Source organism: Stylophora pistillata, chromosome 3 (genome assembly GCF_964205215.1).
Source record: "Stylophora pistillata chromosome 3, jaStyPist1.2, whole genome shotgun sequence".
NCBI classification, from domain to species: domain Eukaryota; kingdom Metazoa; phylum Cnidaria; class Anthozoa; order Scleractinia; family Pocilloporidae; genus Stylophora; species Stylophora pistillata.
In genome coordinates this window covers 47,362,845-47,386,392 of record NC_142521.1, presented here as the reverse complement: position 1 = coordinate 47,386,392, position 23,548 = coordinate 47,362,845, and the positions used below count along the sequence as shown (strand labels likewise).

General features: G+C 38.3%; 3 protein-coding genes and 2 pseudogenes across 4 annotated transcripts; all 5 read right to left on the bottom strand.

Annotated features, from left to right (window-relative positions):
- Positions 1-1,469: 1,469 nt before the first annotated feature.
- On the bottom strand, positions 1,470-7,978 carry LOC111345710 (neurexin-4-like; annotated as a pseudogene). The gene is made up of 4 exons (XR_015999149.1): positions 7,596-7,978; positions 7,073-7,190; positions 6,193-6,823; positions 1,470-2,499 (listed from the first exon to the last, which is right to left on the bottom strand). The product of XR_015999149.1 is annotated as a neurexin-4-like (transcript).
- LOC111345705 (uncharacterized) lies at positions 3,336-4,345 on the bottom strand. The gene is made up of 3 exons (XM_088751537.1): positions 3,983-4,345; positions 3,773-3,887; positions 3,336-3,515 (listed from the first exon to the last, which is right to left on the bottom strand). Exons 1-3 carry the CDS (start codon positions 4,096-4,098, stop codon positions 3,336-3,338), a joined length of 411 nt encoding a protein of 136 aa, XP_088607663.1. The 5' UTR covers positions 4,099-4,345.
- Positions 7,979-15,955: 7,977 nt separating the features above from the next.
- LOC148736501 (uncharacterized) lies at positions 15,956-16,945 on the bottom strand (annotated as a pseudogene).
- Positions 16,946-17,266: 321 nt separating this feature from the next.
- On the bottom strand, positions 17,267-18,169 carry LOC148736500 (uncharacterized). Its single transcript, XM_088753076.1, has one exon. It carries the CDS (start codon positions 18,167-18,169, stop codon positions 17,267-17,269), a length of 903 nt encoding a protein of 300 aa, XP_088609202.1.
- LOC148736499 (contactin-associated protein-like 2) lies at positions 18,060-19,919 on the bottom strand. The gene has a single exon (XM_088753075.1). It carries the CDS (start codon positions 19,917-19,919, stop codon positions 19,275-19,277), a length of 645 nt encoding a protein of 214 aa, XP_088609201.1. The 3' UTR covers positions 18,060-19,274.
- Positions 19,920-23,548: the final 3,629 nt, after the last annotated feature.

Below are 23,548 nucleotides of genomic sequence, written 5' to 3'. Positions count from 1 at the left end.
CGCCAACTTTTTTGGCCTAATCATCGATCATCCCGCTAAATAGAGAACTTAACCTGCGAAATTCAACCGTATTTGTACAATCATAAATTAACAAAATTCCGAAACAAAGATACATTTGCGGTATTTCTAAAGAGTATTTTGATCCTTCATCAAAGCTTTTTCGTATCTCAGATAATTTGTAATGCAATGTGATCCGTTGTGCGGCTGTCACGCAAAAGGTCATGTGGCCATGACCTCTTGCGTGACAGGTACTCTACGGATTATATTGCATTTTTTTGTCATTTTAGCCCGAACTCTTTTCAAACTGAACGCACCGTTCATGGCGGCAAAGATAGAAAATTGGGGGAATTAAACTATAAGCAAGAAGCTTCAAGATGTTTCAGTTATGATTTGTAAATACATGTAGCAACCTTTTTTTTGTAGGCCTTTACATAGGGCGTGACAGCTGTTCGGCAGTTCGCATTGCATTTTTGTCAGAACTGACCTGGACTCTTTTCAATCTAGATGCGCTGCTAATAGCGTGCCATGATAGAGAATCAGAGGAATCAAGCTACAAGGATAAAGCTTTATGATCTGTTTAAACATATAACAGACCCTCTTAATTAATATGCTGGTGAAGTTGACCTTTATGAAACCTTTACGAAAAAGACGCAAAGCGCCGAATTTCAACGGATCACTTTCAGACTTAAACGTAACAACATAAAAAAGAAATTTATATTTTCAAAAAGGAATATCTACTAACATACAAAAGGCAAGGTTGCATTGCGTTAGGGCATACGAAGTTGCCGAAGTTGCATAATTTTTCATTGTTTTAGATGGGGTGTTTAAACTTGACGATTTTACGAGGAAGGTAAATTGCGATAGAACTTTTTGCTATAATTTTTTAAAAAGGTTCATCAAAAGGGTCCTTTTGAAAAAATGAACCTTGTTGAATCCCGAAATTTTGCAGCTGTCGGCGGATTTTCAATATTTATTGTCGGTGGCTCTTTAATGTTGCGTTTTAAATGTGAATAGATGCTGGCAGACAATGAACGCGTGGTGGTGAGCATGCTGATTTTTGCGCGCCATCAACGTCAGAACCCAGCCACAGCCCACGGGGCATGCTCCAGTTTATCATAAGGCTATTTCACCTAATTCTCCGCTTAGTCCTATGAGGTGTCACGGCGAAGTTGCTGGCCTCTGTGACCTTTTCAAGCAGCAGTGGAACGACTATGCAGTAGCCCTACTTAGGAGGGGGCATTAGGGGTATATTAGAAACCGAAAGACCGTAGGAAAAATCCTCCTAAACCGGAAAATTGAAAAAAAAAAAAAAAAGTTTGATCAAAACCGAAAACTGCATGCAAAACCGTCAAAATCGATAAATTTTCACATCCCAGTCATCAAAACCCTGATGGATCCGACACAGTAGTGACAAGTGAAACATACTGAGGTTTTCGTGGCTATTCAAGTTAGGCCAGATACATTTCCGCTTGGTAATTTGCATTTTAATCATTGGGCACCAATGTTTAAAACAGGTCTCAAGTACAAATACGTATCAAAATTCATTTTCACCCCGTTAGACGAACCAAGTGCGACAAAATGATAAAAAGGTAAAATCTTCTACAATGCAGTGATTTCGCGTTTCTTCTTCTTTTTCTTCTTCTTCTTTTCAATTCTAACATGGGAAAAATGAGATTTCGGCAATTTTAATGATGTAGACTATTCTACGGCGGATAGGAAATTTGTTGAAATTAGGGTAGTTTTCACTTTACTTTAAAATTAATTCATTGATATCGTTGGCATAAAGCAGCGAACCGCCTATATATAACATTTTTGTTGACAACGACAGATCAGGCCAGTCTACAAATAGCAGGTATACAGTTATAGTGTACTTTTATGGTTGTCAGTCTTAAATGAGTCCACTACACTTCAGCTTTCCAAGTGTGTGGTATCCATCATCACCTGAACCGGTATCTCCAAACCTGAGTTGCTTCACGGGAAGCTTGGATTTGTCTGTGAGTAAACCGCTATCGTTTCGCCAGGTTTGGTCTCCTTTGTCGCAGTTGCAAGCGAATTTTTTTGTCTGCACATGTCTTGGTCAAGGCGCATGCGCATCTGTAGTCAACAGAATCAGCTCCTCCCCAGTACTTCATTTTCCTTCCGTCACGTGACACCCACCATCCGAATATGCCGTCCACGCCATTCAATAGGAGTGCTGTGGCATAGCACTCGTACATTATAAACTGCTCACAGTGAGCGGATGAAGCAGTTAGGCTTGCCAGCTGAAGGAGACTGGTTTCATGGTAGGTGACATCACGCAAGTAAAAACCGCCAGCGCCCTTAAACCAATCCACTTGTGCTCTGTTTTCATTGTCGTGACTGACAACTGTCACTCCAACACCGTTCTTTTCAGTCATGTCACAGTAGACTTCGAAAGGTTTCTCCCTGCCCTCTCCATCAGGGTCGATGACGTAAGAGCCACTTGAGAGATTACATAGCTTGATCTGACTGCAGGTTTTAACTCCTTAGAAGCAAAGAAGAAAACAATTTTAAGTGATTTGTTATAAACGTCTGTAGTAATTATCCACATTTTCGTGGAAAAAAAGTGAAACATAGGTGTAGATTACAGTTATATTTGTTAAAGTTAGGGCTACTTCTTGTCTTTGGAATGCAATCGTTGATGCTACTGCAAGTTCTTTTCTTTTTAAAAGTAAACACATCTAACAATCGAGTGTTTTACAGTAAGAAATCACCTTGATATCTTTCCGGCAACTTCAAAAAAAGAAAAAAGTGCTTAAAAATCGCCCAAACGCTTACAGCCTCTCGCTAAGAGTAAATACAACTTACAGAATATACTGTTCAGTATATTTCAGTATTCGTCTTGGCTTTTTACTCCTTCTTAGAGACTTATGGATAAAATTTACAAGTCTTTTGAGCATCTAAAGCTTCATCAATCAAAAATACTGTTGCGAACAGAAACTGCTCGACTGTTTTCATCTGATGTTACTGATATTTGGAGAAATTCTGTGGCAGTGTTATCATGTCACTGATAACTCTCTAGTGCGTGTTTTGACGGTTTCCTATATCTGATGCGAAGTTGAATGTACTCTTGTTTGATTATCTCGTCCTTCCAGAACAATCTCCTAGGTAATTCAAAATTGTACCTTCGCTGTTCCTCAAAAATTTTTAATGCTCGTAATTGAATTTTCTCTCTCTGGCTCTTAATCGGCCTCCATGCGCTCGAATTTTCATAAAAAGGAAAAGGGAGCCACCGCGGTATTGGTGTGGCATTTTTGTGCTCTTCCTAATTCGCATAATCCGCCCTAATGGGCCCTTGGGCTTTGCTCTGCTCTCGCTTATAGCCAATCAGAGCGCAAGTCATATCGGCCACAAGCCAAAGATTCTTCTCGGTCAGTAAAAGCGATGGCGTAAGATCCAGATGAGAGATTCCGTAATCTGACCTCATCAAAGTTTTTAGTGTCTTTGAAACGAACAATGAAACAGTCCGACAAAGCCAAGCCTTTCTCTAATTTTAACTTTAATAATGAAAAAATATTGGGAACACTTTCTTTTAAATAAATCACGCAAAACTTTGAAATAAGTCTCAACTAGCGATGATAAAAAATGAGCTTTTTCTTCTGGATGGGGAAAGTTAAAAACATCTTAGCTTGTACGCTATAGGTATATTATTGAATTAGATATAAAGATGATAGTACGAGGCCTGATTTGAGGGATGTCCCTTTCACCTCTTCGAAAAAAAACAAAAAAAAAACAAAAAACAAAAAAATTATACCTCCTCGTTCGCAGTGAGTTCCACAGGTTCCAGGCTTACAGTGACAGTGATAGGAGGTTTCTTGATATTCAGGAACACAGACAGCATCGTTCTTACAAGGACTGCTTTCACATGACTAGAAGTGAAAGAATATTTCCTTAAAAACAGTATTTTGCGTTGATTCTGTTCATAAATAAGAGGAAAACAAGAAAATTCCGAAAGAGTTCCTACCGATGGACTGTAATGGTGAAAAGTGCATTTGCATGGAACTTTCTAGTTTCTCTGTACTTGTCAGTGGCCAGCAACTCACACAGATAAAGACCTTTGGAGTCAGGATTCATTGCCATGTTGAATGAATAACACTTTGGTTCACCAACACAAAGGAAAGTGCAGTCTAAAAGATCTTCCACCAAGGACGACTCTAGTTTCTCTGCCCATAAGTAATGGAAGGGACGCCGCGTCTGAAGTTACCAACGGAGCCTTGGCCTATTGGATATCGATAGAGACCGTCGTTCTGCATGGCAAACATAAAGTTGAGCAATAAAGGGAAAAACAACAAGAGTGGCAAAAACAGCATGATAGTGGCCGGTTAACTCTCAACATCTGAATGAGCTACTTTAGGATACCGAACACTTTAAATGCAAATACGAAGTAGGTCCTTTATGAAATTACCTGTTTTAAGAATTTATAGCCACATCAATTAAGCAGGTGTCGTGGGTAGGTTGAACTAGAACTGTAGAAGAAATAGAGATGGAACCGTAAGTTTTAAAAGTAGTCCGGAAAAATATTCTCCTTCTCATATAAACCTGATCTTTTTTCATTCTTTATTAGCTATAAGTGCTGTCAAACTTGCCTTACTTAGGAAACGATGTCCATTAATTCCTTCTATACAGTGGTTTTCAATAGATTTAATTATTCATTTTAATGTTTTACTGACCGCTAGTTTTACTGACAAAATGATTTAGAACTTGGTTTAAAATAATTTTTGTCGTTTTCAAAGGGAATGTTAGTGCTCTACTCGCTACACCACTACAGACTGGAAGATAAATTTCTAGTTACTCCTTCACATCTCCCTATGTGCAGCTGGTTTTAGTGTAGGAGGTTCTATTTTGGCTCTCACCGGAGTAACTAGACACTCCGCAATTGGCACGAACTACAAGAAACTAGAGTTGTTTTGTTCTTTCTAGTTGGGCCAGTTGTTTGTATATCTTTTATCTTGTCTTGAAACTTCCCTTCTAGAAGGCTTTGTGTGAAAAAGAAAACAAGAATTACTGATTTTTGCAAATTATATTATTGATACCGGCTACAACGCAAGTAATAACTACGAAAAGCTCTTTTAATATAAAGCTAGGCAAATATTTTTTTACAGGGGAGGGGGGGGGGACAAGAAGAAATGTGAGGAGTTAAGGGAATTTAAGAGCATTTGAAGGGTGGGCCATCTCATTTTACTCGAAGAATGAGAAGGTAAACGAGGTTTTTAGGTCAGGTGAAGGCGACAGTGAGGATTAGTATGATTTGTCTGAATGTGACTAATGGTCACAGATCCTTAAAATCTTAAAGGATCTCAGCATAATACGTAGTATTTTGTTGTTGAATGGTATTGAGAATTCGTGTGCATCGATTTAAGTTCAGAAGGCATTAAAGAGAGGTCTTTGAGCGTTGTCCAATGAAAAATCTCAGCCTAATTATATAATCGCTTGCAAAATCCAAACAGAGGGCAAATGAAACCGAAATATTGTTAACTGTAAAGAAAAGCTAGGCCATTGTAACCAAGATGACAATCCGCTGAAGGCTTCGAATTCTAGTGGTTACTCCTGAATTACAGTCCTTTTCCGATTTTTCCGGTGGGTTTCATCTCGTATTGGATTCAAATAAGGGCGAAAGTTTGCAACTTTGAGGTCTAATGAATCTTCAAGGTTTTCTCGGCAGATTAACTTCTAGCTTGGTCGTCTCCTGTTTCTTAAGTAAACAAACTGTGTCATCACCAAATTACTACACGGATATTTTCGACGAATTGGAAGCATGTATCGCTTTAGTAAAAAATGATAGCAGGGTTTTTCTTTGCTGCAAGCAACAGTTGTCACTTCTCCTGAAATTTTCTAACGCAGTCGAAAGAGCAATGTTCATTTTAAAACAAAATTAAATTTTGATCTGTAAGAAGAGCTATTAAAAGTTAATGTACTTTATTTTTGAGTCTTAAATGAGTCCAAAATACTCAAGCTTTCAAACACCGATCATGTGATTTCGTTAATACTTAAAGTTACAGATTATTAATTTATTCATATTTTCACTACATTAGAATTAAATCACCAATTTATTAAATTTCTTTTAACGATTATGGACTTGCGTTGTAATTCAGTTTTGCAAAGAGTCGAAAAGAGAGTAAAATGTTCGAGTAATCTTTTAAATGGTTAACATACAGTCTTCGAGAGTTCACAGATGAGTTCTAGATGAGTCCATAACACTCCAGTTTTCCAAGCGTGTGATATCCTTTTTCATTTTTACCGCTAATGACACCCGTATCTCCAAACCTCATTTGAATCACAGGAAGCTTGGACTTGTCTGTGAGTAGACCGCTGTCTTCTCTCCAATTCCAATCGTTCCTATCACAGTTGCAGCCGTAACTGGTGTCTGCGCATGTGTTGGTTATGCCGCATGCACATTTAAAAGGAATAGAGTCCACTCCACCCCAGTACTTCATCTTCTCCTCATCACGTGATACCCACCAACCAAACATGCGACCATTGTAAAGGAGCATTGAATGATAGCACTCGTATTTAATAAACTGCTCACAGTGGGCATTTGAAGCAGTTAAGCTTGTTAGCTGAAGGAGACTGGTTTCATAATAAGTGACGTTGCGCGAATATCTACCAGTAGGGCCATCAAACCCATCCACCAGTGTTCTGCTTTCGCTGTCGTGAGTGACAACTGTCACTCCAATGCCTTCTTTGTTAGTCATGTCACAAAAGACTTTGAAAGATTTCACTCCACCCTCTCCATCAGGATCGATAACGTAAGATCCATTTTTAGCTTCGGGATTACAGTATTTGATGTCACTGCAGGTTCGATTTCCTGAAAAGCAGATAACAAAGCACATAACAACATTAAAAATTTAGAACCATGAAGGATTCCTTCAATTTCCACCATTAGGAAGAGCTTAAGGAACTCTTATCGGGAAACATTACAGTAGAATAATTCTAATTTATAGTACAAATTTGAAAATAGATGACCATTAATGTACAATAGATGATAGAAAATTACAGTACAACTCCTTTTTTAATTTCATGCTTTATACAACAGAAATAAGAATAAATTTAATACCTCCCCTTTCGCACTGAGTTCCGCAGAATTCTGGTCTACAGTCACAATGATACGAGTTCCATTCATATTCAGGAACACAGACACCACCGTTCTTACAAGGAGTGCTTTCACACGGAGACTGGAAACAAATTAAACATTGACTATGAGAGTTCTCCCACTCATTTCTTTAAACGCAGTTGACATATATGATTTTCATATATTCACAAACGTTAAAGTAAACATTCCTTGAAACATGCATTTTCTTTTTAAAAAGGGTCTCAATGGGGTCCACTAACAACCGTGAAACAGCCCAAACAAATCAGCCGTTAGGTGTAAAATTAATAAATTTTAACCGTTTGTCGTAAATAAAAAACCTTAACGGTAAAAAAATTACGTATACTGGTGAAAAAAATGGAATGGTATTAATCGTTAGCTGTAAAATGGCCAAACTTTTAACCGTTAGCAGTTAGAGCCATCACCTCGCCGGGACCCTTTTTAAAGAAATACAGAGAGTGTTATCACCAAACTTATGAGGAGATTTTACCAACAGACTGTGGTGATGGAAGGTACCATTTGTATGAAACTTTTCAGCTTCTCTGTATTTGTCTGTGGCCAACAACTCACACAGATAAAGGCCTTTGGAGTCAGGATACGCTGCCATGTTGAACGAATAGGACTTTGGTTCACTAACACAAAGGAAAGTACAGTCCAACTGATCTCCTACCATGGACGATGTTACCTTCTCTGCCAACAAGTAATAGAAGGGGTCACGCTTAAAGTTACCAAGGGAAATGTCACCTTTTGGATACCGATAAAGAGCGGTATTTTGCATGGCACACATCCACGTACGCAAAGAAAGAAAAACCAGCAAGATTCGCAGAAGCAGCATGATAGTGGCGGTGAACTGTTAACATCTGAGTGAGTTGCTTAAGGATCCAAAAGAGCTTAGATGTGGGTGTAATTTAATGCTAATTGTCTGTTTATACAAATTTATTTAGGGAGCAGGTGCAACTCACAAGTTAGATGTCAAATGCTACGAGAGTTTTCATATTGTTAGAATTATTTTCATATGTTAGAAATCATAAAAGAGCACTTTATTGTCGGTAGAGTGTGGTGTCTTAAACTGATGGGTTAGAGTAAAAAGCGAGAAACAAAAGAATTGTCGTAGTTGGGCGAGTGTTAAATGTTTGTAAGATGTGATACAGTTTTTGCATGAAGTATTAGTTAGCTAAGCCAATCAGTCTCAGACGCCGTTGTTTCGCTGTTGTTTACCTGTTTTGTTTGATTAATTAATAGATAATTTCCTGTTTTATGTCCCGTTTACCAATTTGTGCTCTTAAACGTTTATTAAATAATTTATTACCCTTAACGGAGGTTTGTGAACCTTTTAAGCTACTTTGGCCCTTTACCAAATCTTTTTATATCTTAATAGTTAGAAGCTTGTTTAATACGTATGACTGATTACCATAAACTCATAAAAACGCTGTTTTTTTAATTACCTGGCTCCTGAGGTATTTCTGAGAAAGTTCTTTTCTCTCTTTCAGAATTGAGTGCAAAAAATGCTTGACTTCGTCTCACGAAGTTAGGAAACCTCTCACTTGAAACGGACAACGTGCGAGACTCAATGGCGTGTTTTATTCAGCATTTTATTTACGTTGAATATCAGTTTCAAGCAAACACCATGACGGTTTTTTATTATCAACATTTATAGACATTTCCTTTTCAGATAAGTTGATCATTCCATTTATGAGTTGAAAATATCTATAGAATAAAATCCATGTTATTTGCAAAAGATGTTATTGGAACGAACTACAGCACAAGCACACAGACTTAAAAATCTTGTTAAGGCAGATGAGTCAGATCATCTGTATTTGCTGAATTTAAGTGCTCCTCGAGCATTTCTTGCTCAAGCATCGTTTACTAACATTTGTTGTGCAGGTATCTGAGTAGCCGTCATTACGCTTCGACTCATTCCGTGCTTGCGATGCTATTAGTGGGATACATCCCCCGCAATTATTTTCTTAACCAAACGCGTGCGATGAATATTTATCATTTATTATGTAGCCTTGTAACAGAATGCAATTTAACCCCAACACGAACATAAGTAGGAAAAATATAACACAGATAGACTGTCTTGTATCAAATATCATTTGATTTACTGTCGATATGATTTGCCAGGAAATGTTCGAACATTTTTTTTTAGTTTGGATAATGTAAACTTTTCTTAGTTCCGAAGTTTTCATTAATACCTTGAATTTTAATCAGTGGCCAGTTGCTAAAAGCGGAGCGCTATGTTTATCACCTTCCACTTAATGTTGTATTAGAACATAACCAAAGTAAAGCGCGCGCTCTGATTGGCCAATTCGGTGTCCACCATTTGCCCATAGTTGTTCGCTGGTGTCGTAAGCAAATGCAAAGACTAGTTTCCTCGCGCTTGTTTTTTTCTGTTCATGTAAGATTTCAGTGTTAAATAAAAGGGAACTCTTTTGCTTTCATGTATCAATGCTATGTTATAAAACAATTAGTAAACACCACAGCGTATACTATTGAGTCATGAATGTACTTGGGAGGTTTGTTAAGCACTCGAGAAGCTAGAGTCGCTTTCGGATATCGCCTTACGCGACTCTTACGCTTCTCTAAAATGAACATATTTCCTTGTGCAAAGAGCTGTGGGGGATTATTTGTAAGATGTATGACCGATATTGTGTCTTTAATTTGCTATAATTGTTACATAATAATTTTTTTTTTATTACTGTTTTTATAAGAGGAGCCCTGCTAATAACAAAGTCAATTTTACTGTTGACATGGCAACAAGAGTGCTGCAACCGTAAAAGTAGCGCATCTTAGTTTGCTTTTCCATTTGAATGCCTCAGTAACTGCACATGAGATATGAAAGGGGGTCGAAAATTTCCATTTTTCAAGTTCTTTGTTTCTTACGGAGACCAGTTCTAAAAACATATTTTTAACTTAAGCGTGAAAAAGAGGGAAAACCGAGAAAAACTATTTAAATCAAACTAAAATTTAATGACAGGCCGTTAATAAGTTCTCATAATTATACAAATTAGGGAAACTTCTTATCAAAGGATTGTAACTATCATGAACTTGCAAACATCAGTTAATCAGGTTTTCCTTGAACCACTCGAAGAATATCGCTTGGAACAGCCGCTGTCCAAGTTCCCAGTCCCTGCTGACTCGCCAAAGCTGCATGAGGTATCCGAGTTGAGGATAATGAAGCTGCTGGCTACACTGAATCCATCAAAGGCGTGTGGCCCGGATGAAATACCTAACTGGCTTCTTAAAGAGTATGCTGAGCTCTTGGCTTACCCAGTCTCTAAAATCATCAACTCTTCGTTTAAAGAACAGCGTCTGCTGAAGATCTGGAAGCTCGCTGATGTCTCACTATTGCCAAAGGTGAAGCCGGAGGAGGATCTAAAGAAACACCTTAGGCCGATTTCTCTCACCCCTTGTCCAGTCTTTCGAAAGTTGCTGAAGAGTGTGTCATAGCTGACTACGTGAAATATTCCGTACTTAAAGTTCTCGACCCAAGCCAGTATGGCGCTGTGCCGAAGTCCTCCACAACTCAAGCACTTATACACATGCTTCACCATTGGACCAAGGGATGTGATGGCAACGGAGCAACTGTTAGGGTCACACTCAATGATTATATGAAAGCATTTGACCTCATAGACCATAGGATTCTCGTTAATAAGTTATGCAAAATAGATCTGCCAACAGAGATCGTTGTGAAAGGAGCCAGTAGCAATTCCCAATTAATTGCAGATACTGTCGTGCAGTGGTCATCTGAAAATAGTTTAGTTTTTTAGTTTAGTTTAATTCATTTCGCCACAGGAATGGCAGGAGAACGGAACAGAGCTTTCGTTCCAATTGACACCTAACCCCTTTTTTACCCACCCATCCCACCCCGGGGAGGACATCCACCACACAGTAATCTCCTACCCCAGCCCTGCAGGAGACGGGATCTCCATTTATCGTCCCTATCCGAGAAGACTAGAAAGTCTAACCATTTGCAGATATTATTACAAAGGAAGCACTTTCTTCTCAGTTAATTAAAGACCCTGATTGTTGGTCCGACCGGATTTGAACTCACGACCTCCCGCACAACAGTTCGGCGCTCTACCAATTGAGCTAACCGGGAGGCGGTAATTTTTGGGATCTGTTGTTATATGAACGGTTCAAACAGCTTTGCAATGTACACACTTACATAATTTGTCTCTTAATTTCAACAAGAAACAAATAACAACAGTTATGGGTCTTATTTGACCCCATGTATGCTTAGATTGATAGAAAAGGGTTGAGCGGTTTTCTTGCAGCATTACCGTAAATACATGTTCGGCGAATCCAGCTTGCTGAGAACGCCCAACTCCGTCCACAAGGAAAATGTAAGTTGTTATTATACTCTGAAAATGTGAAAGTCTTAATACGCTGGTAAAGAAGGTCAAATGGGCCTTTAATTTCATGATCAAAAGATTTGATTCTTTCCCGAAATTGTCACAGATTTAAGACATGTTTCTAATGTGCCAGTTTCTAATAGACGGCTCGTTAAATTGTTTGCCTTTGATTTGCTTATTGGTTCGAAACTGATTTTGGAGGATAGACAAACGAAAATCACTTTTAAATCAGATCTCTGATCTTAAATTCAGAGATAAGGTCGGGAAATCTTCACATGAAAACATCTCACGTCCGGTCTTCACGCTGGCTTGTGAACAAACATGACGCCGGCGTTATCCATGAGAAGACACGTAGGGCTTGCACTGTAAATATCTCAGAGAGCTCCATACAATTCCTTATAATGAAATTATAAGGAATTGTATGGAGCTCTCCTGGATACTTACACCCTGTGTGTCTTCTCATAATTATCTTTTAGTTTGATTGAAATTTGTATGCAGTACGTATTTTCAAAACTAGCTAAAAAAGAGTAGTTGCCAAAACTTTTGTTGTTGTTTTCGGTACACCAGCCCTAGCACTGAACACGAATAGTGGTGAGGACTCCAGATCCCGCTATGCTTTTGAGAAAAGCGTCTTGGAGCAACAACACACTCACTCAAATTTGGAAAGTGCTGTTTGTGTGGCATTTTCAAAGTAGCATAATTCTTAATTGTTTGGTCAGAATCTATACATTTTGCTATTAATCAACAGAAGAAATGTAAAATGATACCACATTTCCGATTTATGTTATTTGAACAAATGCGTAAGTTTTTAGAGACTCCAGCGAAACGCTGAAAATTGACTCCGAAATAAACAATTTTCTTTGTTTTTGACCGTCCTTACATCTCGTCGCCAAAAATGGGATAAAATAGCTATACAAACCAAATAAATACAGTTTTTGCTGATAGAATAGATCAAACATCTCACAGTAAAAATTTGAGGGAATTCTGTGATCGGCCGAAATTCGAGTGGTCGGCTCTTACGCGGACAGCTTCTTAAGTGTGCTAAATGTGGTATCAAAAACGCCAAGAAATGAAGAAATTAACGCGTAAACTAGTCGTAACAATGAAAAATGTTTTCCCCTTTGTTCCAAGACGTTTGGTTCTTCTAAGCGTGCTGCGTTAGCGTGTTGTAAGCGTGCTCTAACTTACAGCCTCAAACTTCCTGTGTACTTGAGTTCAAGCGATTTCGGATATATATTGAAAAGATCATTCATCTAAACTTAACATCCTAAGCATTGGTCACATAAGGGTTAACGCGAGTTATTCCTTTGGAAAAACCACCCTTTCCGTTCTCTTTCTGTTTTTATCATGTTTTCACCCAAATAGCGACTCACGGGTAAAGTTTTTGATAAATACTTTATCCTGAGTCAAAAAAAAAAAATAGTTTTACGCATTTTGGTAAATTATGTTCTAATAGATTACTTTAAACCAGAGCTAATTCTGCTTTAAATATTTTGCTTGTACGCCCTGCACAGGTCACAGATATGTAATGAGCTCCAAGAGGACTTGGATACTATATGACAAGTATCATTCCTTGTTTTCGTGAGAGGAAGTTATAACGTCATTATTTGTCAACATGCACTACTGAATATCAAATGTGTTTTTCGTCTGTTCAGGAAATTTTTTAGTCACTCATACGTTGCACCTGCTTCATTGATGCGGCTTTTAATTATTAAAATCAAACAATTACAATAAAGGATTATTTTCTTTTCAATTTTCTACACAAAATTAAAGTATTTTGCACTCTGAAGTAGCTCATTCAGATGTTGACAGTCCACCAGCCACCATCATGCTGCTGCTCCTGCCAATCTTGATATATTTTTCTTCGTTACTTGACTTGATGTTTGCCATGCAGAACAGCGCTCTCTATCGATATCCAACAGGCGATATCTCTTTCGGTTATTTTAAGCACCATCCCTTCTTTTACTTGTGGGCAAAGAAACTTACATCGTCCATGGTGATAGATCGGTTACACTGTACTTTCCTTTGTGTTGGTGAAAGAAAGTGTTATTCGTTCAACATAGCAGCGCATCCTGACTCTACAGGCCTTTATCTGTGTGAGTTGTTGGCCACAGATAAGTACAGAGAAACTAAAATGTTCCAAGCGAATGATACCTTCCATCATTATGACGCGTGGGTAAGATCTCCTTTCATATTTATGCGGATTTTATACTCAATTATATCTATAAGAAACGGATTTGATAAGAAATTTGTACTCTCTTTCCAGTCTCCATGTAAAAGCGCTCCTTGTGCGAACGGTGGCATCTGTGTGCCTGAGTATGAACGGAACTCCTTTCACTGTGACTGTGCGCCTGGATTCTGTGGAATTCTTTGCGAACGAAGAGGTATTGAATTCTCTCTCTCAACCCATGGCGTAGACGTTATACTATCACTTTTATTCGAGTTTTTTTTCGTACTTCTATGCATCAGCTTTCGTTTTATCCATTCATGATTTTTGAGTTATTTAAAAAAAAAAAAACTATATGTTAGCGTATAGATTGGTGTATTTTGGTGTAGTGTAATGTGATCAGCGCAATTTGGTGTATCTCTAAGCAATCTGATGGGTGCACCTTTTTTTTGGTGTATCTCAAAGCAATGTGATTGGCGCAATTTTTTGGTGTATCACAAACCAATCAGATTGTAGTATTTTTCGATGTCGCACCAATCAGAGCGTTCTTGCTAATCAGTGCTTTGACAGGTCTTCAAATTTCAGCAAATCAAAGCGTGACTCGGTGAGAGCGGTTCGCGAATTAAGGAAACGTATCAGTCGTGTTGGGATGTAACTGCGATAGAAATGACCAAAACTGGCGAGAGGACAGCGGTTTACTCACAGACAAGTCCAAGCTTCCCGTGAAGCAACTCAGGTTTGGAGATACCGGTCCAGGAGATATGGGATACCACACACTTGGAAAAATGAAAGGTTTTGGACTCATTTAAGACTTATGGACTCAAAAGTACATTCAGTCCACCTGCTATTTGCAGAGTTGCTTGAAATAACTGGTAAAAGCACCATACTGTATATCGTTGCATTACATTTGGTTCCTTAAGCGGAGTCCGTGAACATGAAAAAAATGTTTATTGTATTTGTGACACATTTTGCCTTTTGCCTCATGGAAATGCGAAAAATAAAAAAAGAAAAGAAAAAAGACTCAGAAATTACACAATCGGGAGGTATAACTGTATAGGCCCGGTTTATCTGGTCTACATGTAGTTCTTAGACGTAATGTTGTCAAAATAAACTGTAAATGTGATCAATCACTCAGAGCTGAATTAAAAGGAAAAGCCTGATCCTGAGCGTCAGTTTTATATGATGGTCTTCAGTAGTAGATCACGACTATATAAAGTAATTTGGTTTTATCAACTGAGTTGAAATTGTAAATTGACCACCGTAAAGAATCAAAAAGCTGACGTTTCGAGTGTTAGCCCTTCGTCAGAGATAATGGAGGAATTGTGGGTTGTGTGGGTGTTCATATGCAGAAAGTGGACCTACGCTATTAGCGGGGACATGGTGACGAGAAAAACAAGAATAAATTAGTAGAGTGAAAAGCGTTCCTTCATACCTACGGGATTAAGAAAGTTATAACGTTCTAACCACTGAATATGACATGCGTTTGCTTCAGCTCTAGAAATCTCGTAATTCACCTGCTGCATAGACGCGGCTTTTAATTATTAAAATCAAACCAATGCCATAAAGGATAATTTTCTTTTCAATTTTCTATTGAAGATTTATTTGTTTTGTACCTTACAGTAGCTCATTTAGATACTAACAGTCCACCAGCCACCGTCATGCTACTCCTACCAATCTTGATATCTCGATATCTAACTGGCGATTTTAATTTTGGTAACTTTAAGCGCCATCCCTTCTATTGCTTGTGGGCAGAGAAACTTGCACCGTCCATGGTGAAAGATCGGCTACACTGCGCTTTCCTTTGCGTTGGTGAAGCAAAGTGTTATTCGTTCAATATACACAAGCAGAGAAAATGAATGTTCGGCGCATAAAATTATGCTTCATATGCTGTTACTCATGAGGTATATGTCAAAACCAAACTGTTTTTTATCTCCCTACTGATCTGAATCCATCCTGGGATTCCTTTGAAAAGAGCATTGCCTTAACAGATAGTATGTTGCTTTATGGCGATACATCAGGCGAATCTTAAATTTTCGGGTATACAATTATGATCTAATTTTGTGTGACTGAGTTCTTAAATCAGAGGCCAAACACTTCGCTTTCCAAGGGTATCCCTTGTCATTGCTTGTACAGCGGTATCTATTTATTTTTATTTTATTTACTTATTTTTAAGCTTCGCCAAAAACAATTTGGCGGGAGAGATCTCATAGAGCTAACGTTCCATTAACGAGACTCCTACACAATCAAACAAAAAAAATAAAAGCAATTACAATTTACAATTACAAATTACAATCGAGTGGTGGGAATTATGTGATCAGAAATAGTTCATTAGCAACAGAGTTTGGCTACTAATGCTGTTAGTGGTCTACTCATATGACATTTTATGCAGACACTTTTGAAAGTCTGTGGAAATGTAGGATCATACACAGTTGAAGTTAGATCTAAGTAATATTTCTTCAAATTAGTTTTAAAAACATTAATAGATTGAGTGTTGACCCTCAAGTATTCTGGAAGTGTATTAAATGTTCTTGAGGCTCTAGAGTAGAAACTATTCTGGGACGTAACAGTCTTAGCTTTAGGTATATCTAACAAAATACTCTTTGATGAAGCAGTACGTCTAGTTACTCTAACAGGTTTAGATAACTTAAATTGGGTGTCAGTATTGTTGACAATTGATTTATAAGTATAAACTAAATCTAGGTATTCGTGCCAATAGCAAAGAGGTATGAGTTCTGTGTGTTTTAGTCTCTCTTTGTACGAGATGTCAGTTCTGTATGGCAGTGAGAGTATATACTTGGTGGCAAGCCGTTGTACTCTTTCGATGATTTCAATCTGTGTCACAGACTGAGGAGCCCATACTTGTGAGCTATATGAAAGGTTGCTCATTATCAAGGCTGTGTACAATGCTTTCCGGGTCGATTGAATTTTGACCTCTAGTGTCGATCTTCGAATAAAGCCAAGCATCCTATTTGCTTTAAATGCAGCTGCTATCACATGACAGTTCCATCTCAAGTCCTTGCACACTAAGATCCCAAGATCTTTTTGAGCGTCAGCACGCTTGACTGGTGTATTTTGAAGTATGTATGGTGATATAACTGGGCTGACATTTCTTGTTGTAGACATCACAGTGCATTTAGACTGATTGAGATCCATCCACCAATCTTGCCATCACAAAGTGATTCGATCAAGGTCTTCCTGAAGAAGACCTTCATCATCAGTATTCATTATGGGACGGTAGCACTTGGTGTCATCCGAAAATAGTGCTATGGAACTGTTAACTGATACTGTAGCAAGATCGTTGACGTATATTAGAAACATTAAAGGTCCTAAAATGGACCCTTCCGGCACCCCAGAAATAACAGGGAGAAGGTTCGATGTTATGCCGAGAGCAGTTACTTGCTAAAATCTATTACTCAAATAATCAGAGAACCAACAGAGAAGACTGCCACTGATGCCAAACAGATGTAGTTTCTTCAGGAGTAGATGATTGTCAACTCTGTCGAAAGCTTTTGCAAAGTCTAAATAGATGGTATCAACTTGCACTCGGTTATCAAGCATCTCACCAATTTCTTTCAAGACTTCAAGAAGCTGTGAGGTGGTTGACTTCCCTTTTAGAAAACCATGCAGTAGGTTGTAGAGCTAGCTGGAGATGTGTTCGATTAGTCGATTGTATACACAGCGTTCCATAACTTTAGAAACAATGGGCAACAAAGAAATAGTTCTGTAATTAGAAACTTCCCCAGGAAGGCCACTCTTTAGAATCGGAATAATCAAATACGAGGATCGAGGATCGAGCATCATACGAATCGGAATAATATTTGCCACTTTCCATGCAACTGGAAGTTTACCTAGGTGAAGACGTTTGTTGGCGATCGCACAAAGGGAGTTGGAAGTACATGATGCACAGTTCTTTAGTAATTTTTCTGGGATTTTATCAGGACCAGTTGCTTTGTTTTCATCTAAATAGTGAAGAATGTCGAGAACCTCGCCAGGAGACAAGTACAGCTGAGAAATATGTTGGTGATGCAGGTTGAGCTGGTTTGATGGTAGAAATTCCTCATAAACGCTGGCTGAGCAGGGTGGTTTAAAAACCGAGTAGAAGTAATTGTTAAAAAGGTTTGCAATATCGGCAGGTTTGTCAGCCTTGATGGAATCCACATCGGAACAAGTCCACATCACTTCATCAGGGATACTGGATTGTTTGGTTGAAGACTTGAATAATGACCAGAACTTTTTGCTGTTTGATTTCAACAGACTGGGCAAACCCTGAAACCATTCTTTACGTTTTTCAGCTATCAATTTTTTGGCTTGTCGTCTCAAGGCTCGAAATTTTTCATGGATGTTAAGTTTTCCAGTCCTTTTGGCCTTACGCCGGGCAGTTTCTTTTTTCTTTAGAAGATGCTTAATTTCGTTGTCAAGCCAAGGAGGCGTGTTTTTACGTTTAAAGGTCTTTACTGGAATATGGTCAGCTACTGCACTAAGAAAAAGGTCCATCCATTGTTGCCAGTTTGAGTCAATATCGATGGAGTTGATAGACGGCATAAGGTCAGTGAGCCTTAAGGTTTCTTAAAGCCCTTTCCAGTCGGCGAGACGATAATTATAAACAGTGCGTGTGTCACAGGCTGATGACTTTGCGTGAACACTGAAATCAAAGAACAATAAGCTGTGATCACTGAAGAGATTTAATTGAGTTGGTGGTACGCATTCAAGATTCTTGACAGTCTCAGGGGACCTTGTAAAAACAAGGGCAAGAATATTATTTTTCCTTGTTGGATGAATGTTAATTTGTTGAAGAGAGAAGTCTGATATTAGTTCCCTGAGGTCTGTAGATCCAGAGCTGATATCTTGAAACTGGAATACGAAGTAGGAGTTCCAATACAGATTAGGATAATTAAAATCGCCGCATATAAGAATTGATTCGTAGGTGGAACTTGACTCTAAAAATGAAGTAAATGAAGAAAGCCATTCATTGATATCGACGCTAGGCGGTCGATAGCAAACACAAATCAATATTTTCTTGGTATTGATAAGTTCGATTTCAACTGCAGCAATTTCTAACTCTCCTGACCAAGCCCCAGGTGAGACTAAGTTGTAATGAATATTATTTCGTAGAGCAATTAGCACGCCACCACCGCGCTTTCCAGAGGAGCGATCTTTCCTTATGATGTTGTAACCAGTCGGTAGAATTTCATTATTAGAGATATTATCGTTTAGCCAAGTTTCTGTAACTGTTATTATGTCCAGATTTTCGACAAAGGTAAGGTCTTGGAAGGATTTTAAATTGCTAACAAGCGATCCATCGGTAGATTTGTTTACACTGCATAAGCTTTGAGCGTTAAATAGCAGAGAGCGAAGATTGTTCCATTGCTTAACACTGCGTGATCTACTCGAATCGTTGTTGATTGTTGTTGAATCGTTGTTGATGTACTCGAATAGTTGACCTGGATGAGGGTGAATATCACCACAGAGAGCAAGTTCCAACATAACTGGGTTGAAAGATGAAAAACCTTTAGTGCAGTAATATAGTCTAAGGTTTAAAAATCGCTTGCGAATCCATGAAGTAAGTCTTGATTGCGGTTCAAAAATCATACATTCGTCTTTAGATGGCTTTAGAAAATCAGTTTTATCATTTGGTATACGACTAGTGCTATCTTGAGTGGATAAGATAAAAAAATAACTCAGGAGCGAGCAGAGGGACGTGTACTCCGCCATCTTGCCAAGCGATTGGAAGCCTGGACTTGTCGGTGAGTAAACCGCTGTCGTTTCGCAATTGGTTGTCATTTTTGTCGCAATTGCATTTGTACCGAGGGTCTGCACATGTATTGGTCAAGCTGCATGCGCATTTGTAATCAACAGAATCAACTCCTCCCCAGTACTTCATCTTCTCTCCATCACGTGACACCCACCAGCCGTGATCGCCACGAAAGAGCCTTGAATGATAGCACTCGTACATTATAAACTGCTCACAGTGAGCTGATGAAGCTGTCAGCTTTGCCAGTTGAGCCATATCAGCCTCCTTGTAAATGATATTGCGAGAATAGGTGCCTCGATGACTATACCCATCCACCGGTGTTCTGCTTTCGCTATCATGCCTGACAACTGTCACTCCAACATCGTTGTTGTCAATCATGTCACAGTAGACTTTAAAAGGTGTCACTCCGCCATCTTCATCAAGGTCTATCACGTAGTCGCCATTTTGTACCTCAGGGTAGGAGTGTTTGAGATCACTGCAGGTTCTATTTCCTGAAAAACAAACAGATAGAGAAAAAACGACAATTTCACGTGTGATCATCCCTCATCGTTCTTACAGAAAAGAGAAGCAATGACGAAAGAAACCATTCAAGAGATTATTTGAATATATCAACAAATTTGAAATGGTAAATTGGCCACCGTTACGGTTATAAAAGCTGACGTTTCGAGCGTTAGCCCTTCGTCATTAGCTCCGATATATTGTTGATATATTCAAATTATTTCGTTACCCCCACCGACAAATTATTTCGTCACCCCCACCGACGCAGCGCCAAACAGTCTCTTTAGAAACTATCAGCCTTTATTCATTCAAGAGATTATACAATTTGATTTCCTACAGGGTTTTATGCCATAAAAATTAGGAACAAAACGGCTGACTGAAGTCAAACAATTCATTACAATTCATATTGAAAAAATATAGGAGGACACTACAGATGGAAACAGCTGTATAATCCCATTAAGACATAATTCATTTGTTTTGTATTAAAAGAGTTTGAAAAAGTTTAGCGAGAAATTAGAAATGAAAATAGAAATAAACACGACAGTTTGACTTCTACTTTAGAGTTTGTATTTCTAAGTTCGGAGAGAAAAAAGTGAATTTAATGCCTCCACGTTTGCAGTGAGTTCCATTAAATCCAGAGTGACAATCGCAATGCAAGGAGTTCCTTTCGTATTCGATTCAGGAACAAAGACATTCTCGTTCGCACAAAGAGCGCTTTCACATGGAGACTGAAAAGAGAGTCATCTTCTCACTTTAAAATATTCATTACAAAAAAAAATGGAAATCTGTAAAACTGCTAGATACGAATTAAGAGGTCTTACCAATGCTCTGTAATGATGGGAGGTAGCATTAGCATGAAACTTTTCAGTTTCTCTGTACTTGTCTGTGGCCAAAAACCCACACAGATAAAGACCACTGGAGTAAGGATATGCTGCCATGTTGAACGGATAATACTTTGGTTCGCCAACACAAAGACAATTGCAATCCAGCTGATCTTTCACCATGGACGATGAATGTTTTTCTACCCGAAGTAGTAGAAGGGATCGCGCTTAACGTTACCAAGAGAAAGATCGCCTGTTGGATATCGATAGAGAGGGCTGTTTTGCATGGCAAACATCAAGTTAAGCAGAGATGGAAATAACAACAAGGGAGGCAGAAGCAGCATGATAGTGGCCGTTGGGCCGGCAACATCTGAATGAGCTGCTTTAGGGCACAAAAGACTTTAATTGCGAATAAGAAGCTTATCTTTTTTATGATAATTGTTTGATTTTGATGATTAAAAGCCGCTTCAGTATGGAGCGGGTGCGGCGCTTCATCGATTCAATTACTAAATTTCGAGAGCTAACAGAAATAATTATTAAAAAACCTCTTCAGGTGGCTGGTATATCAGCTGATAATGTCCGCGGCTGGGATATTGTCAGATAAATGAATCTTTTGACCAGAAGCGAAGCTTCGACAACAAATGTGAATTTTTTTCTGACAGTGGCTCGACCATGCAAGGGAATTATCAGGCGACATGCCAGCGAGCCAGAAGGAGATATATTTATCCTATAACCCTCCCATTCATTTTCTTGTCATGCATTAAAATAATTTCGTGGACTTTTTTTGTACTTTTAATCGTCTAGTATAATGTTTATTACTACTGACCCTACTGGAACTCGGTTTTTGCTCAAGTTAGCAGGGATATCAGCTAGTCTGATCTACTCACTGAGAACTGTAAACTGCACTATAAAATTTTCTGTTCAAGGTAAACTGGTTCTATCGACCGAGTTGGTAATTTGAATTGGCTAATAAAGAGATTCTGTTCTTGACGTTTCGAAATAATTAATTTTTTTGAAACAATGTTGAATACACCATCGATCCCGTTCTTGCCAAAATAAAAAAAGTTCTCCGTCGTCTTAAACATAGTTAGTAGAGGGGACTAACTATGTCTCAAACCATTTTGCAAGATGATTGATAATTCATGCATGCAAAACTCGTTTTGTCCAAATTGGGGAAAATCATAACTAGATACTTCTTTTCTTTGCCGTAATGTGCCGTTCAGGTATTTGTTCGTTTCTGTAATTCCTGCGTCTCTCAGGTAATATACCTCCTAGGGTGCTGTTTTATTCAATACTCTTTGCCCTGGTTATTCTATATGCAGTACTAGAATCATAAAATCTTAATTATTGGCTAAGAAAAGGCGAAAAGCTGGAGTTCCTCGTAGCATTCTCGCCTATCTTTTTTGCTCTCAGCGTTAAATTATTAAAGGACTTGTGTTTTTATCTTCAGACCGACTGAACATAACATGCTGGGTATCTCATTTTCAAGACTTCTACAACATTGTAAAATATTGGATAAGGGAAGAATTACGAAGGGAATTGTTAATTTTTTTTTTAAAGTTTTTAAGTTTTTATCGTGGTGAATAATGGAAACATGGAAGAAACATCGAAGTTCATGCTTCATTTCCATCGACTACACTGTCGAACATTAGCTTAGCGGGTGACTTTTGGTCATATATGTTTGTATACAAGCATTATTCAAATTGGTGGCGTTCATAGTATAAAAAATTTTCCGAAGGTCAAGTATTGAGGGATGTCATTTAATGCAAGATGAGAATACAGTCAGACGGTTTAGTGCGTAACAGCCACAAAGATAATAATAACAAAAAAAAGAAAACCTGTCATCTACAAGGGCTGCCAGTATCATATTGACCGTGCAGACGGTAAAATGCGAGTGTGCTATATGTTTTTGTAAAAAGTTAGGATATAACGTGCTCTGTTACTGCGTTAAATACAGAGCATGGAGCTGAGCTAAAGTTGTCTCCATCTGCCAATTTTTACCATGTCCGACCATTTACCGGACTTCTGTTTCGTTCATCTCCCACTCGTTCTCCGCGCTCACTCGTGAGAGATGTCATCAACACTTGAAGATAACATTTGTATCTACGTACGGCCATCCTCTTTATCTCTATTTCAAAACGGATAGACTGGTAAGCTTTTTGCTACGCAAATGCATGAAGCAGACTGCGGTCATTACGAATAATTATGGGAGTTCAAGGTTTCCACTAAAGCTGCTTTTAAATTATTAATATCTAGTCCCAAGTGTAATTTAAACAAACAGAAAAAGAAAGGAGTTCATTTCCATTCTTAGCTCAGCTTCTGTGTCTTTCTTTTACAAGATGTATTTTACCTTTAAAACAATTAGAATAGACTGAATGGAAAAAACAATTTGCGAGAATGTATTTCAAGATGTATCCGAATGTCAACACGTATGCGAGATATGAACTGAATTTATCTTGTATTTCGGATTATGCAATTTCTTGGATTGTTTTCATCAGAATTGCTGGTTCGTGCATTTTTATGAGAATCTGAAAAGAACTATCCTGTTGGCATACATGCAGGAAGTTAAATAATTGGTAATTCATTTGCCATTGCTATGTCCGCATATGTTTATTACTGACATCGTTTTTCTTTTTGCTTACTGAAAATGTTCAATAGGGAGATAAGAACTCACCCTCGGCTTAGTTAGAATGGGACCGTTCAATTATTTTTTGGCGCAGTTCACTTCTGTTCCTTTAATTTAAACTCAGGATTACAGGAGAAATTTAAATCACTAAGTTTGTTAAAAACTGCAACTATCAGGAGGTTGGGAGGCTTACAAGGCAAACAAAAGTAAAATCGTTCTGCACT

What these genes read in the sequence shown, in the direction of transcription:
- LOC111345705 (XM_088751537.1), bottom strand. Translation starts at nt 4,098, where the DNA reads ATGGCAATGAATCCTGACTCCAAAGGTCTTTATCTGTGTGAGTTGCTG. An exon ending in TTCACCATTACAGTCCATCG is followed by an intron (nt 3,888 to 3,982) that starts GTAGGAACTCTT and finishes TTTCACTTCTAG; the next exon opens with TCATGTGAAAGCAGTCCTTG. An exon ending in AACTCACTGCGAACGAGGAG is followed by an intron (nt 3,516 to 3,772) that starts GTATAATTTTTT and finishes TCATTATTAAAG; the next exon opens with TTAAAATTAGAGAAAGGCTT.
- LOC148736499 (XM_088753075.1), bottom strand. Translation starts at nt 19,919, where the DNA reads ATGATCACACGTGAAATTGTCGTTTTTTCTCTATCTGTTTGTTTTTCA.
- LOC148736500 (XM_088753076.1), bottom strand. Translation starts at nt 18,169, where the DNA reads ATGCCGTCTATCAACTCCATCGATATTGACTCAAACTGGCAACAATGG.